The sequence below is a fragment of the Salmo salar genome, chromosome 18, assembly GCF_965601325.2.
Source record: "Salmo salar chromosome 18, fSalSal1, whole genome shotgun sequence".
Classification (NCBI taxonomy): domain Eukaryota; kingdom Metazoa; phylum Chordata; class Actinopteri; order Salmoniformes; family Salmonidae; genus Salmo; species Salmo salar.
In genome coordinates this window covers 91,076,864-91,092,940 of record NC_138308.1, presented here as the reverse complement: position 1 = coordinate 91,092,940, position 16,077 = coordinate 91,076,864, and the positions used below count along the sequence as shown (strand labels likewise).

At 45.2% G+C, this 16,077-nt stretch overlaps 1 protein-coding gene across 2 annotated transcripts in view; it reads left to right on the top strand.

Moving 5' to 3' along the window:
- LOC106578042 (protein Shroom4) overlaps positions 1-16,077 on the top strand; it is a 104,057-nt gene that overhangs the window by 34,780 nt on the left and 53,200 nt on the right. The window contains exon 2 of one of the 2 annotated variants that reach the window (XM_045701588.2): positions 10,722-10,873. The exons of the other annotated variant lie outside the window; for it this stretch is intronic. Within the exon in view, the coding sequence (XP_045557544.1) occupies positions 10,722-10,873 (152 nt within the window). The remainder of the gene's footprint in view (positions 1-10,721; positions 10,874-16,077) is intronic. 2 annotated transcript variants of the gene reach the window in all.

Genomic DNA, 16,077 nt, shown 5'->3' with positions numbered 1-16,077 from the left:
CAGAAACCTCTCCTCGGTGACCCCCCAGAAACCTCTCCTCGGAGGCTACTGGTCGTTCCATGTATTTGAACTATTCCACAGCTAGCAGCTGATTTTTGTCATGTAATCTTAAAGCCCCTGACTAGGTGAATCAGGCTGAGTTAGTTCAGGGCCACAGAAACATGATGAAACATCTGGTGGTCCCCGAGGAGAGCTTTCAAAACCACTGGTCTGTAATAAATCATTTGAACTACATGGCTTTCAGAGAACATATATAGCCTAGTCATCATGTCAACCAAAATGGAAAAGACTGGGACAGAGACGCATGCTGTTCACACATACTATCTGTTGATTATTCTCCCAATGGGATACAGATCTGTCACACACACACACACACACACACACACACACACACACACACGTTAATTAATAGAGTGTTGATGGGTGACCTCAGTCTGCAGACCGATGGGGACCGTGTGTGTTGGGAGACACAGAGAGGGCATTGTTCTCTCCTCCTCAGCCTGGTGTGACCTCACCCTGCCTTGGCATCTGTCACCGTGGCACTGCCCTCTACACACACACACACACACATGATCACTCACACACACGATCACACACACACACACACTAGATGGGGTTTCTAGAAGGGGTTTCTAGATGTTTTTTTTTTAGATGGGGTTTCTTGATGGGGGTTCTAGATGGGGTTCTAGATGGGGTTCTAGATGGGGGTTCTAGATGGGGGTTCTAGATGGGGTTTCTAGATGGGGTTTCTAGATGGGGGTTCTAGATGGGGGTTCTAGATGGGGGTTCTAGATGGGGGTTCTAGATGGGGGTTCTAGATGGGGTTTCTAGATGGGGTTTCTAGATGGGGGTTCTAGATGGGGGTTTCTAGATGGGGTTTCTAAATGGGGGTTCTAGATGGGGGTTCTAGATGGGGGTACTAGATGTGGGTTCAAGATGGCGGTTTCTATTTGGGGGTTCTAGATGGGGGTTTCTACATGGGGGTTCTAGATGGGGTTTCTAGATGTGGGTTCTAGATGGGGTTTCTAGATGGGGTTTCTAGATGGGATTTCTAGATGGGGTTTCTAGATGGGGTTTCTAGATGGGGTTTCTAGATGGGATTTCTAGATGGGGGTTCTAGATGGGGGTTTCTAGATGGGGGTTCTAGATGGGGGTTCTAGATGGGGGTTCTAGATGGGGTTTCTAGATGGGATTTCTAGATGGGGGTTCTAGATGGGGGTTTCCAGATGGGGGTTTCTAGATGGGGTTTCTTGATGGGGGTTCTAGATGGGGTTTCTAGATGGGGTTCTAGATGTGGGTTCTAGATGGCGGTTCTAGATGGCGGTTCTAGATGGGGTTTCTAGATGGGATTTCTAGATGTGGGTTCTAGATGGGGTTTCTAGATGTGGGTTCTAGATGGCGGTTCTAGATGGCGGTTCTAGATGGGGTTTCTAGATGGGATTTCTAGATGTGGGTTCTAGATGTGGGTTCTAGATGTGGGTTCTAGATGGCGGTTTCTACATGGGGTTCTAGATTGGGGTTCTAGATGGGGGTTTCTAGATGGGGGGTTCTAGATGGGGTTTCTAGATGGGGTTTTAGATGGGGTTTATAGATGGGGTTTCTAGATGGGGTTTATAGAGGAGGGTTCTAGATGGGGTTTTAGATGGGGGTTTCTACATGGGGTTTATCGATGGGGGTTCTAGATGGGGTTTATAGATGGGTTTTTTAGATGTGGTTTATAGATGGGGGTTCTAGATGGGGTTTATAGATGGGGGTTCTAGATGGGGTTTATAGATTGGGTTCTAGATGGGGTTTTAGATGGAGTTTATAGATGGGGTTCTAGATGGGGTTTATAGATGGGGGTTCTAGATGGGGGTTTCTACATGGGGTTTATAGATGGGGTTTATAGATGGGTGTTTTAGATGGGGTTTATAGATGGGTGTTCTAGATGGGGTTTATAGATGGGTGTATAGATGGGGGTTCTAGAGGGGGGTTCTAGATGGGGTTTTAGATGTTTTTTTAGATGGGGTTCTAGATGGGGGTTCTAGATGGGGTTTCTAGATGGTTGTTCTAGATGGGGGTTCTAGATGGGGTTTTAGATGTGGTTTATAGATGGTGTTCTAGATGGGGTTGTAGATGGGGTTTTAGATGGGGTTTATAGATGGGGGTTCTAGATGGGGTTTATAGATGGGGGTTCTAGATGGGGTTTTAGATGGCGGTTCTAGATGGGGTTTCTAGATGGGGTTTCTAGATGGGGTTCATAGATGGGGTTTATAGATGGGGGTTCTAGATGGGGTTCTAGATGGGTGCTTGTTTATTACAATGTGTGTGTACATTCACTCTTCTTTCCCCATAACTACAGCATAGTTAAATAACCTGTCCTCTTAATTGAGGACATTTTTACACAGTGTATTTTAACTAGTTATTGGAACGTGTGAGAGAAAGACTGAGAGGAGAGAGAGAAACTGAGAGGAGAGAGACAGAGGAGAGAGAGAGTGAGAGGACGGAGAGAGAGACTGAGGAGAGAGAGAGACTGAGGAGAGAGAGAGACTGAGGAGAGACAGAGACTGAGGAGAGACTGAGACTGAGGAGAGAGAGAGACAGAGGAAAGAGAGAGAGAGACTCAGGAAAGAGAGAGAAACTGAGAGGCGAGAGACAGAGGAGAGAGAGAGAGACTGAGAGGAGAGAGAGAGGGACTGAGAGGAAAGAGAGGCTGAGAGGAAAGAGAGGCTGAGAGGAAAGAGAGAGACACACAGGAAAGAGAGAGAGAGACAGAGGAAAGAGAGAGAGACAGAGGAAAGAGAGAGAGAGATAGAGGAAAGAGAGAGAGACAGAGAGGAAAGAGAGAGAGACTGAGAGGAAAGAGAGAGAGACTGAGAGGAAAGAGAGAGAGACTGAGAGGAAAGAGAGAGAGACTGAGAGGAAAGAGAGAGAGACTGAGAGGAAAGAGAGAGAGACAGAGGAAAGAGAGAGACAGAGGAAAGAGAGAGAGGGAGGGAGAGAGACAGAGGAGAGAGAGAGACAGAGGAGAGAGAGTCAGAGGAGAGAGAGAGAGAGAGAGACAGAGGAGAGATTTTATGTACCATTGCGTGCTTAAGTGCATGTAAAGCTGTTTCCCTCATGTGTATTCAGGACTGCTTGAGGGGTAACACAACACACACACAGCACAGTTCTCCAGGGGTAACACAGCACACACCTCTCCAGGGGTAACACAGCACACACACACAGCACACACCTATCCAGGGGTAACACAACACACACCTCTCCAGGGGTAACACAACACACACACAGCACAGTTCTCCAGGGGTAACACAGCACACACCTCTCCAGGGGTAACACAGCACACACACACAGCACACACCTATCCAGGGGTAACACAACACACACCTCTCCAGGGGTAACACAACAAACACTTCTCCAGGGGTAACACAGCACACACTTCTCCAGGGGTAACACAACACACACTTCTCCAGGGGTAACACAGCACACACTTCTCCAGGGGTAACACAACACACACTTCTCCAGGGGTAACACAGCACACACTTCTCCAGGGGTAACACAGCACACACTTCTCCAGGGGTAACACAGCACACACTTCTCCAGGGGTAACACAGCACACACTTCTCCAGGGGTAACACAGCACACACTTCTCCAGGGGTAACACAGCACACACTTCTCCAGGGGTAACACAACACACACTTCTCCAGGGGTAACACAACACACACTTCTCCAGGGGTAACACAGCACACACTTCTCCAGGGGTAACACAGCACACACTTCTCCAGGGGTAACACAGCACACACTTCTCCAGGGTTAACACAGCACACACTTCTCCAGGGGTAACACAACACACACTTCTCCAGGGGTAACACAGCACACACTTCTCCAGGGGTAACACAACACACACTTCTCCAGGGGTAACACAGCACACACTTCTCCAGGGGTAACACAGCACACACTTCTCCAGGGGTAACACAACACACACTTCTCCAGGGGTAACACAGCACACACTTCTCCAGGGGTAACACAACACACACTTCTACAGGGCTAACACAACACACACTTCTCCAGGGGTAACAAAACACACACTTCTACAGGGCTAACACAACACACACTTCTCCAGGGGTAACACAACACACACTTATCCAGGGGTAACACAGCACACAGCACACACTTCTCCAGGGGTAACACAGAACACACTTCTCCAGGGGTAACACAACACACACCTCTCCAGGGGTAACACAGCTTCATCCACAGGAGTGAGGGATGGAAAAAAAAGGGAAAGAAAAGAGGGGGAAAGAACAAGACAAGTCAGTCTTTTATCCAGCCAGGTTGCTAAAGATCCACTTCGAAATCCCATATCCGGTACTGGTACCCAGGATGTCAGGAGATGCCTTCAAAAGCATCCCCCAGGGGCAGCGGTGAGCACTGTTACCATCAAGTCGTCTTGGGTTTTGGTAGGACGTTGTGGAGGGGGAAGGCGTATGTCGTGAGCTCAGGCTCAGAGGGTCACATGTTCAATTCCAGTGACAGGCTCTTTTTAACTCTATTTTTGCTATCCCAAACCTTCTTAACTTAAACACTGTGAAGAATTATGGTGGACAAACGTCAGAATCTGAAGTCGAATTGGTCAAACTGTGATATCTTGTTGGGACATGAACAGCGTTAAGGGTTAATCCAGGAAGAGTGTGTTTGGCTGGGCAGGGTTGGGTTGGCAATGTTGGCTATACCTCAGTCTCCAGGCTCAAGGCTCTATACCAGGGGAAGACTGCTGTCGTGTGTGTGTGTGTGTGTGTGTGTGTGTGTGTGTGTGTGTGCGTGCGTGCGTGCGTGCGTGCGTGCGTGCGTGCGTGCGTGCATGTGCATATGTGTGTGTGTATATATTAGAGGTCGGACGATTAATCGGAATGGCCGATTAATTAGGGCCGATTTCAAGTTTTCATAACAATCGGTAATCGGTATTTTTGGCCACTGATTTGCAGATTTTTATTAATTTTTTTATATTTTTTTAAACTAGGCAAGTCAGTTAAGAACACATTCTTATTTTCAATGACGGCCTAGGAACGGTGGGCTGCCTTGTTCAGGGGCAGAACGACAGATTTTTACCTTGTCAGCTCGGGGATTCAATCTTGCAACCTTACGGTTAACTAGTCCAATGCTCTAACCACCTGCTTTAAATTGCACTCCACAAGGAGCCTGCCTGTTACGCGAATGCAGTAAGAAGCCAAGCTAAGTTGCTAGCTAGCATTAAACTTATCTTATAAAAAACAATCAGTCAATCATAATCACTAGTTAACTACACATGGTTGATGATATTACTAGTTTATCTAGCCTGTCCTGCGTTGCATATAATCGATGCGATGTGCATTCGCGAAAAAGGACTGTCGTTGCTCCAACGTGTACCTAACCATAAATATCAATGTCTTTCTTAAAATCAATACACAAGTATATATTTTGAAACCTGCATTTTTATTTAATATTGCCTGCTAACATGAATTTCATTTAACTAGGAAATTGTGTCACTTCTCTTGCAACAGAGTCAGGGTATATGCAGCAGTTTGGGCCGCCTGGCTCGTTGCGAACTGTGTGAAGACTATTTCTTCCTAACAAAGACAGCCAACTTCGCCATACGGGGGATGATTTAACAAAAGCGCATTTGCGAAAAAGCCCAATCGTTGCACGACTGTACCTAACCATAAACATCAATGCCTTTCTTAAAATCAATACACAGAAGTATATATTTTTAACCTGCATATTTAGTTAAAAGAAATCCAGGTTAGCAGGCAATATTAACCAGGTGAAATTGTGTCACTTCTCTTGCGTTCATTGCACGCAGAGTCAGGATATATGCAACAGTTTGGGCTGCCTGGCTCGTTGCGAACTAATTTACCAGAATTTTACGTAATTATGACATAACATTGAAGGTTGTGCAATGTAACAGGAATATTTAGACTTATGGATGCCACCCGTTAGGTAAAATACGGAACGGTTCCGTATTTCACTGAAAGAATAAACTTGATAGTTTCCGGATTCCACCATGTTAATGACCTAAGGCTCGTGTTTCTGTGTGTTATTATGTTATAATTAAGTCTATGATTTGATAGAGCAGTCTGACTGAGCGGTGGTAGGCAGCAGTAGGTTCGTAAGCATTCATTCAAAACAGCACTTTCGTGTGTTTTGCCAGCAGCTCTTCGCAATGCATTGTGCTGTTTATGACTTCAAGCCTATCAACTCCCAAGATTAGGCTGGTGTAACCGATATGAAATGGCTAGCTAGTTAGGTGGGTGCGCGCTAATAGCGTTTCAAACGTCACTCGCTCTGAGACTTGGAGTAGTTGTTTCCCTTGCTCTGCATGGGTAACGCTGCTTCGAGGGTGGCTGTTGTCGATGTGTTCCTGGTTCGAGCCCAGGTAGGAGCGAGGAGAGGGACGGAAGCTATACTGTTACACTGGCAATACTAAAGTGCCTATAAGAACATCCAATATTCAAAGGTATATGAAATACAAATCGTATAGAGAAAAATAGTCCTATAATTCCTATAATAACTACAACCTAAAACATCTTACCTGGGAATATTGAAGATTCATGTTAAAAGGAACCACCAGCTTTCATATGTTCTCATGTTCTGAGCAAGGAACTTAAACGTTAGCTTTCTTACATGGCACATATTGCACTTTTACTTTCTTCTCCAACACTTTGTTTTTGCATTATTTAAACCAAATTGAACATGTTTCATTATTTATTTGAGGCTAAATTGATTTTATTGATGTATTATATTAAGTTAAAATAAGTGTTCATTCAGTATTGTTGTAATTGTCATTATAACAAAGAAATAAATACAATTAAAAAACGGCTGATTAATCGGCATCTGCTTTTTGTTCCTCCAATAATCGGTATCGGCGTTGAAAAATCATAATCGGTCGACCTCTAGTATATATATGTGTGTGTGTGTGTATATGTATGTGTGTGTGTGTGTGTGTGTGTGTGTGTGTGTGTGTGTGTGTGTGTGTGTGTGTGGTGTGTGTGTGTGTGTGTGTGTGTGTGTATATGTATGTGTGTGTGTGTGTGTGTGTGTGTATATATGTGTATATGTGTGTGTATGTGTGTATATGTGTGTGTGTGTATATACGTATGTATGTGTGTGTGTATATGTATGTGTGTATATGCGTGTGTGTGTGTGTGTATATGTATGTGTGTATATATGTGTGTGTGTGTATATGTGTGTGTGTGTGTGTTTGTGTGTGTATGTGTGTGTAATTGCAACCATAAAATCATTCCTCTACTATTTCCATTAAATGCATTCCTTTTACCCAGCCTGTAGACCAGGGGAGATTCATTCCTTTTACCCAGCCCATCTCTCTCTCTCTCTCTCTCTCTCTCTCTCTCTCTCTCTCTCTCTCTCTCTCTCTCTCTCTGTCTCTCTCTCTCTCTCTCTCTGTCTCTCTCTCTCTCTCTCTCTCTCTCTCTCTCTCTCTCTCTCTCTCTCTCTCTCTCTCTCTCTCTCTCCCTCCCTCCCTCCCTCCCTCCCTCTCTCTCTCTCTCTCGTCTCTCTCTTTCAACACAGTGATCTGTTATGGTCGTCTCTGATTGGTCCTAACCCTAACCACACACAAACATTCTGCTCTGCATCCCAGCTCTAACCCATGTCTCCTTTTTTCCACGTTTAAAAAAAATATAAAAACAACAAAATGTGATGTTTTAAGTACACAGCAGCTTAAACCTGGAGACTACTTTTGCGGTCTGGGAAAACCAGAGAAATGTAGATTGTTGGGTGTAGTTAACCTTAAAGAGCACACCTAGCAAGAGGCTGTTGTTCAGTGGTGTTTCTGTAGCACACATTTGATGGTAGACTTTGCAAAACAAGTACAGGTAAGCACAGGAGAAGGTTTAATGGAGAATGTTTTTGGGACTGCCCTTCCATCTACCATTAGCATCATCGCTAATGGTTACATAAAATGGAAGACATGCGCACCTCACAGACAGGAGCATTCTCTTTTGCCTCTTCAATAAATTGTCTTATGATAAACTTGGGCAAATTAATATATTTCAGAGAGAGAGAGAGAGAGAGAGAGAGAGAGCCGACAGCAGATGGAAAACACTGCTAACCCAGAGAGAGAGAGAGACAGCAGATGGAAAACACTGCTAACCCAGAGAGAGAGAGACAGCAGATGGAAAACACTGCTAACCCAGAGAGAGAGAGACAGCAGATGGAAAACACTGCTAACCCAGAGAGAGAGAGAGAGACAGCAGATGGAAAACACTGCTAACCCAGAGAGAGAGAGACAGCAGATGGAAAACACTGCTAACCCAGAGAGAGAGAGAGACAGCAGATGGAAAACACTGCTAACCCAGAGAGAGAGAGAGACAGCAGATGGAAAACACTGCTAACCCAGAGAGAGAGAGAGACAGCAGATGGAAAACACTGCTAACCCAGAGAGAGAGAGAGAGCCGACAGCAGATGGAAAACACTGCTAACCCAGAGAGAGAGAGAGAGCCGACAGCAGATGGAAAACACTGCTAACCCAGAGAGAGAGAGACAGCAGATGGAAAACACTGCTAACCCAGAGAGAGAGAGAGACAGCAGATGGAAAACACTGCTAACCCAGAGAGAGAGAGAGACAGCAGATGGAAAACACTGCTAACCCAGAGAGAGAGAGACAGACAGGGAGACAGAGAGCCGATAGCAGATGGAAAACACTGCTAAACCAGAGAGAGAGACAGACAGACAGGGAGACAGAGAGCCGATAGCAGATGGAAAACACTGCTAACCCAGAGAGAGAGACAGACAGGGAGACAGAGAGCCGATAGCAGATGGAAAACACTGCTAACCCAGTCATTCACCACATAACCAACAGAACTTTGTGTGAGGAATAATGGTCTGGGGCTGTTTTTCATGGTTCGGGCTTGGCCCCTTAGTTCCAGTGAAGAGAAATCTTAACGCTACAGCATACAATGATATTCTAGATGATTCTGTACATTCAACTTTGTGGCAACAGTTTGGGGAAGGCCCTTTCCTGTTTCACCATGACAATGCCCCCATCCACAAAGCGAGGTCCATACAAAAATGATTTGTCGAGATCGGTGTGGAAGAACTTGACTGGCCTGCACAGAGCCCTGACCTCAACCCCATCGAATACCTTTGGGATGAATTGGAACACCGAATGCGAGCCAGGCCTAATCGCCCAACATCAGTACCTGACCTCACTAATGCTCTTGTGGCTGAATGGAAGCAAGTCCCTGCAGCAATATTCCAACATCTAGTGGAAAGTGTGTTATAGCAGCAAAGGAGGGACAAAGTCCATATTAATGCACATGATTTTGGAATGAGATGTTCAACGATCAGGTGTCCACATACTTTTAGTCATATAGTGTACTTAATGCTGACCCAGTCAGTCACCACATATTCAACATGACCTTATTAACATACACAATGCTGACCAAACCAGAGGAAAACCTTTTCAATGGCCGCAGGATGGGAATGTGGAATGACTGAGTGTGCTTCCCAAACTGGACTATTCTCTCTAGAGCTCTGGTCTAAAGTAGTGCACTATATAGGGAATAGGGTCCCATAGAGCTCTGGTCTAAAGTAGTGCACTATATAGGGAATAGGGTCCCATAGAGCTCTGGTCTAAAGTAGTGCACTATATAGGGAATAGGGTCCCATAGAGCTCTGGTCTAAAGTAGTGCACTATGTAGGGAATAGGGTCCCATAGAGCTCTGGTCTAAAGTAGTGCACTATGTAAGGAATAGGGTCCCATAGAGCTCTGGTCTAAAGTAGTGCACTATATAGGGAATAGGGTCCCATAGAGCTCTGGTCTAAAGTAGTGCACTATATAGGGAATAGGGTCCCATAGAGCTCTGGTCTAAAGTAGTGCACTATGTAGGGAATAGGGTCCCATAGAGCTCTGGTCTAAAGTAGTGCACTATGTAAGGAATAGGGTCCCATAGAGCTCTGGTCTAAAGTAGTGCACTATGTAGGGAATAGGGTCCCATAGAGCTCTGGTCTAAAGTAGTGCACTATGTAAGGAATAGGGTGCCATTTGGGACGGAATCAGAATGTTTCTTACTGGGCTGTTTGTTCCAGAATGTTGTGCTGTTTTGGGTTTCCAAGGTGACAGTGACCTGGTTGGAGTGAAGGACTGGGCCTGTCTGAATGGTACCTCAGTGGGCCCTGGTCAGAGGTAATACACTGGACAAATTAGCTTGCATTCTCAGATGCAGCATGACACAACTGAAGGCTTGACTTGGGATGGAAGAGTATGGGACATGTTATTGCTGAAAGCAACCAAGAATCTGACAAAACATGTATTCAGTGTACTTGTGGTGACTCTGTTTGACTTGGATCTAAAGCAGCTGTGTGTAAAATGCATGTTTTTAACCCGTCTCTCTCTCTGTCTGTCTCTCTCTGTCTGTCTCTCTCTGTCTGTCTCTCTCTGTCTGTCTCTCTCTGTCTGTCTCTCTCTGTCTGTCTCTCTCTGTCTCTCTCTCTGTCTCTCTCTCTGTCTGTCTCTGTCTGTCTGTCTGTCTGTCTGTCTGTCTGTCTGTCTGTCTGTCTGTCTGTCTGTCTGTCTGTCTGTCTGTCTGTCTGTCTGTCTCTCTTTCTCTCTGTATGTCTCTATCTTTCTCTCTCTCTCTTTCTCTCCCTGTCTCTCTCTCTTTCTCTCTCTCTGTCACTCTCTCTCTCTCTCTCTCTCTCTCTCTGTATGTCTCTCTCTCTGTATGTCTCTCTCTCTCTCTCTCCAGATAGAAGATGATGGAAAGGCAGAACAGTGTAACAAGCTGAGGGTGGGAGATGAGCTGGTAAATATTAATGGATCAGCCCTGTATGGTTCACGACAAGAGGCCCTCATCCTCATCAAGGGATCCTATAGGATACTGAAGATCACCGTACGCAGGTAGGAACTGACAGAACAAGTGGGTTGTCACTAATTGCCACAATCATAAACCCAAGCTATTTCTGCAATCATAAATTAGATTTTTAGCCTAATGCTAACATTTTCCCTTACCTTAACCACACTGTTAACTTTATGCCTATCCCTAACCTCCGGGTTAGGGTTTGGCCGGGGTAGGCCGTCATTGTAAATAAGAATTTGTTCTTAACTGACTTGCCTAGAAAAAGTTTAAATAAAATACAAATAAAACCTTAAATTAAGCCTAAAAAGCCCATTTTGACTTTGTGCCTGTGGAATCTGACTTTGTGGCTGTGGAATCTGACTTTGTGCCTGTGGAACCTGACTTTGTGCCTGTGGAATCTGACTTTGTGCCGGTGGAATTAGACTTTGTGCCTGTGGAATCTGACTTTGTGGCTGTGGAATCTGACTTTGTGGCTGTGGAATCTGACTTTGTGCTGGTGGAATCTGACTTTGTGGCTGTGGAATTTGACTTTGTGCCGTGAAATTAGACTTTGTGGCTGTGGAATCTGACTTTGTGGCTGTGGAATCTGACTTTGTGCCTGTGGAATCTGACTTTGTGGCTGTGGAATCTGACTTTGTGGCTGTGGAATTAGACTTTGTGCCTGTGGAATCTGACTTTGTGGCTGTGGAATCTGACTTTGTGGCTGTGGAATCTGACTTTGTGGCTGTGGCAACTAGAGGAAACCATGTCAGTGTCTTTCAGCTTGTGGGCGGTTTCTCTTCTTTCCTTACATTACATTCATTTGACGTCACAGGATAGGGTTATTCACTTCCACAACTTTCATACTAGTACATATGAAGGAAATTGAGATACACCCAGACAAAGTGCCCTTTGACCTTTTAGGGTTTGACAGGAAGCTGTGAAGCTGTGAGGAGGACATAAGTCTGCCCTCTCTCATCCTGTGTGTGTCAGAGGGGGGTCAAGGGTGACCTATCGTTAATCTGATGTAAGCAGACCTCAGATCAGCCAAAACACACAGCTAAGATAAAGTCTGGTGTTGTCCCAGGATTACATGCGCTGACACACACACACACACACACACACACACACACACACACACACACACACACACACACACACACACACACACACACACACACACACTCTTTAGTGCCCCACCCTGGCAGTTTGCCTGTCTCAGCAGAACTAATGGCATTAGTGTTTCCACCCAGACTCACCCAGGGTTTGGATGGTAAAGAGGGACTTTCCCGTGGCCTGGTTCTCACATTGACTTCCTGCCCATGTCACACTGCCTCCGTGTGGTCAGGGTGAGAACTGGACCAAATACATTTTATAGCTTGTTCCAAAGAAATGAACAAACTTTAGTGCCATGATATATTTACCAAAGAATACATATGGGAGCAGTCATGATCTCTACCAGTGAATCCTAATCCTATGGTCTGTCTCTCTGTCCAGTCCAAACAGCTGCTCTGAACTTCACTAAGTCACCATGTCTTTTTGGACTACACCCCCTCTTCTCTCACTGAGGGAGCCAGCCGTGGCAGGATGTGTGTGGATTGAGACTGGGTTTGAGGGGGAAAACATTTATCCTGAATGGAACATTACTGTGTTCAGAAACATACAGTCAATCAATCAATCAATCAAATGTATTTTATAAAGCCCTTTTTACATCAGCAGATGTTCCAAAGTGCTATACAGAAACCCAACCTAAAACCCCAAACAGCAAGCAATGCACACACACACACACACACACACACACACCACACACACACACACACACACACACACACACACACACACACACACACACACACACACACACCTTATTTTACAGTGGCAAAGGTCTCTTTCACCAATTGCCAAGTCTCATTACCACCAGTATTAAAATACAAGTGGAATAAATTACTGTTCTGTATGTGTGTGTGTGTGTGTGTGTGTGTGTGTGTGTGTGTGTGTGTGTGTGTGTGTGTGTGTGTGTGTGTGTGTGTGTGTGTGTGTGTGTGTGGTGTGTGTGTTGGAAAGGAATGGATGATGTTTGTTGGTTATTCTGACCTGGAAATGCCTTTGTAGGGTTCATCCCAAATCGCACCCTATTCTCTAGTTGGTGCACTACTTTCGACTGGATCTTGTCAAAAATATAAACGCAACATGTAAAGTGTTGGTCCCATGTTCCAGAAATGTTCTATTCGCACAAAAAACATATTTCTCTCAAATGTTGTGCACAAATTTGATTACAACCCTGTTAGTGAGCATTTCTCCTTTGCCAAGATAATCCATCCACCTGACAGGTGTGGCATATCAAGAAGTTGATTAAACAGCATGATCATTACACAGGTGCACCTTGTGCTGGGGACAATAAAAGGCCACTCTAAAATGTGCAGTTTTGTCACACAACACAATACCACAGTTTTGAGGGAGCGTGCAACTGGCATGCTGACTGCAGGAATGTCCACCAGAGCTGTTGCCAGAGAATGTCAGGTTCATTTTGCCGCCTCCAACGTCGTTTTAGAGAATTTGTCACCGCAGACCACATGTAACCACGCCAGCCCAGGACCTCCACATCCTGGTATTTCACCTGCGGGATCGTCTGAGGAAGGGGCTGCTGGTAAATATTTCTGTCTGTAATAATGCCCCTTTTTGTGTGGAAAAATGTATTCTGATTGGCTGGTCCTGGCTCCCCAGCAGGTGAACCTGTCCAGTCAGGTGATACCCATAGATCAGGGCCTAATGAATTCATTTCAATTGACTGATTTCCTTCTATGAACTGTAACTCAGTAAAATCTTTGAAATTGTTGCATGTTGCGTTTTATATTTTTGTTAATTATAGTCCACCACTTAGGGAAAAGGATACCATTTGGAATGCAGAAGTAGTCTCCCAGCTGTAATACATGATGTGGTGAGAGAGAGAGAGAGAGAGAGAGAGAGAGAGAACAGGGTTGTTGTACTAGTTTTGAAATCCAACAACCATCCATTCATTCCAATTAGACAATTCCAGGGATTGGCTCGCTATGCCTGCTTTAGGGCAGTGATGTGGCCTGTCTGGTCATATTTTCTCATAGTGTGCAGGAGAGGATATTTTCAGACATTACAGATTGTGTGTGTGTTTGTGTCTTCCCACAGTAGGTCTAAGTAACAGGAAGTCAGGAAGGGAAATGTTGGGAGTTACAGGAAGTGATGCGATGGTGAAAGAATGTCCCTTGGTCGCTCCCTTGCTGCCCACTTTGAGAAACTGACCACACACACACACACACACACACACACACACACACACACACACACACACACACACACACACACACACACACACACACACACACACACACACACACACAGAGAGAGAGTTTTATGCAACTAAACGTGTGGGAGGACACAATTCAGTCCCATTCAAAATCCTATTTTCCCTAACCCAAGCTCCTAACCCTAAAACTAACCCCAGCTCCTAACATTAACCCTAAACCTAACCCTAACCCTAACCCTAACCTAACCCTAAACCTAAAACTAACCCTAGCTCCTAACCTTAACCCCAGCTCCTAAACTTAACCCTAAACCTAACCCTAACCTAACCTTAAACCTAAACCTAAACCTAACCCTAGCTCCTAACCTTAACCCCAGCTCCTAAACTTAACCCTAAACCTAACCCTAACCCTAACCCTAACCTAACCCTAAACCTAAAACTAACCCTAGCTCCTAACCTTAACCCCAGCTCCTAAACTTAACCCTAAACCTAACCCTAACCTAACCTTAAACCTAAACCTAAAACTAACCCTAGCTCCTAACCTTAACCCCAGCTCCTAAACTTAACCCTAACCCTAACCCTAACCCTAACCTAACCCTAAACCTAAAACTAACCCTAGCTCCTAACCTTAACCCCAGCTCCTAAACGTTAACCCTAAACCTAACCCTAACCTAACCTTAAACCTAAACCTAAAACTAACCCTAGCTCCTAACCTTAACCCCAGCTCCTAAACTTAACCCTAAACCTAACCCTAACCCTAACCTTAAACCTAACCCTAACCTAACCCTAAACCTAAAACTAACCCTAGCTCCTAACCTTAACCCCAGCTCCTAAACTTAACCCTAAACCTAACCCTAACCTAACCTTAAACCTAACCCTAACCTTAAACCTAAACCTAACCCTAGCTCCTAACCATAGCTCCTAACCCTAAACCTAACCCTAAACCTAACCCTAGCTCCTAACCCTAGCTCCTAACCCTAAACCTAACCCTATCTCCTAACCCTAAAACTAACCCTAGTTCCTAACCCTAAACCTAATTCTAACCCTAAACCCCCTAGAAATAGCATTTGACCTTTTGGGGACCAACAAAATGTCCCCAGTTGGTCACATTTGTGTTTGTTTATTGTTCTTGTATGGACTGCAAGTATAGTTAAACACAGACACACACGCACACTCGCTCTCTACCATGGGACAGTGTATTTACAGCTGCAGTGACTGTCTAAAAAGTCACCAACACCCCCTTACCGTGTGTGTGTGTGTGTGTGTGTGTGTGTGTGTGTGTGTGTGTGTGTGTGTGTGTGTGTGTGTGTGTGTGTGTGTGTGTGTGTGTGTGTGTGTGTGTGTGTGTGTGTGTGTGTGTGTGTGTGTGTGTGTGTGCCAACACTCTCCTACCATGGCCAAATGAAACAGCAAAAGACTTGTTTAGACTGAAGAGAGGATGGAAGAAAGAAACGAGAGGAAGAGGAGGAAAGCCATGAGAAAGAAACGAGAGGAAGAGGAGGAGAGCCATGAGAAAGAAACGAGAGGAAGAGGAGAGCCATGAGAAAGAAACGAGAGGAAGAGGAGAGCCATGAGAAAGAAACGAGAGGAAGAGGAGAGCCATGAGAAAGAAACGAGAGGAAGAGGAGAGCCATGAGAAAGAAACGAGAGGAAGAGGAGGAGAGCCATGAGAAAGAAACGAGAGGAAGAGGAGAGCCATGAGAAAGAAACGAGAGGAAGAGGAGAGCCATGAGAAAGAAACGAGAGGAAGAGGAGGAGAGCCATGAGAAAGAAACGAGAGGAAGAGGAGGAGAGCCATGAGAAAGAAACGAGAGGAAGAGGAGAGCCATGAGAAAGAAACGAGAGGAAGAGGAGAGCCATGAGAAAGAAACGAGAGGAAGAGGAGAGCCATGAGAAAGAAACGAGAGGAAGAGGAGGAGAGCCATGAGAAAGAAACGAGAGGAAGAGGAGAGCCATGAGAAAGAAACGAGAGGAAGAGGAGAGCCATGA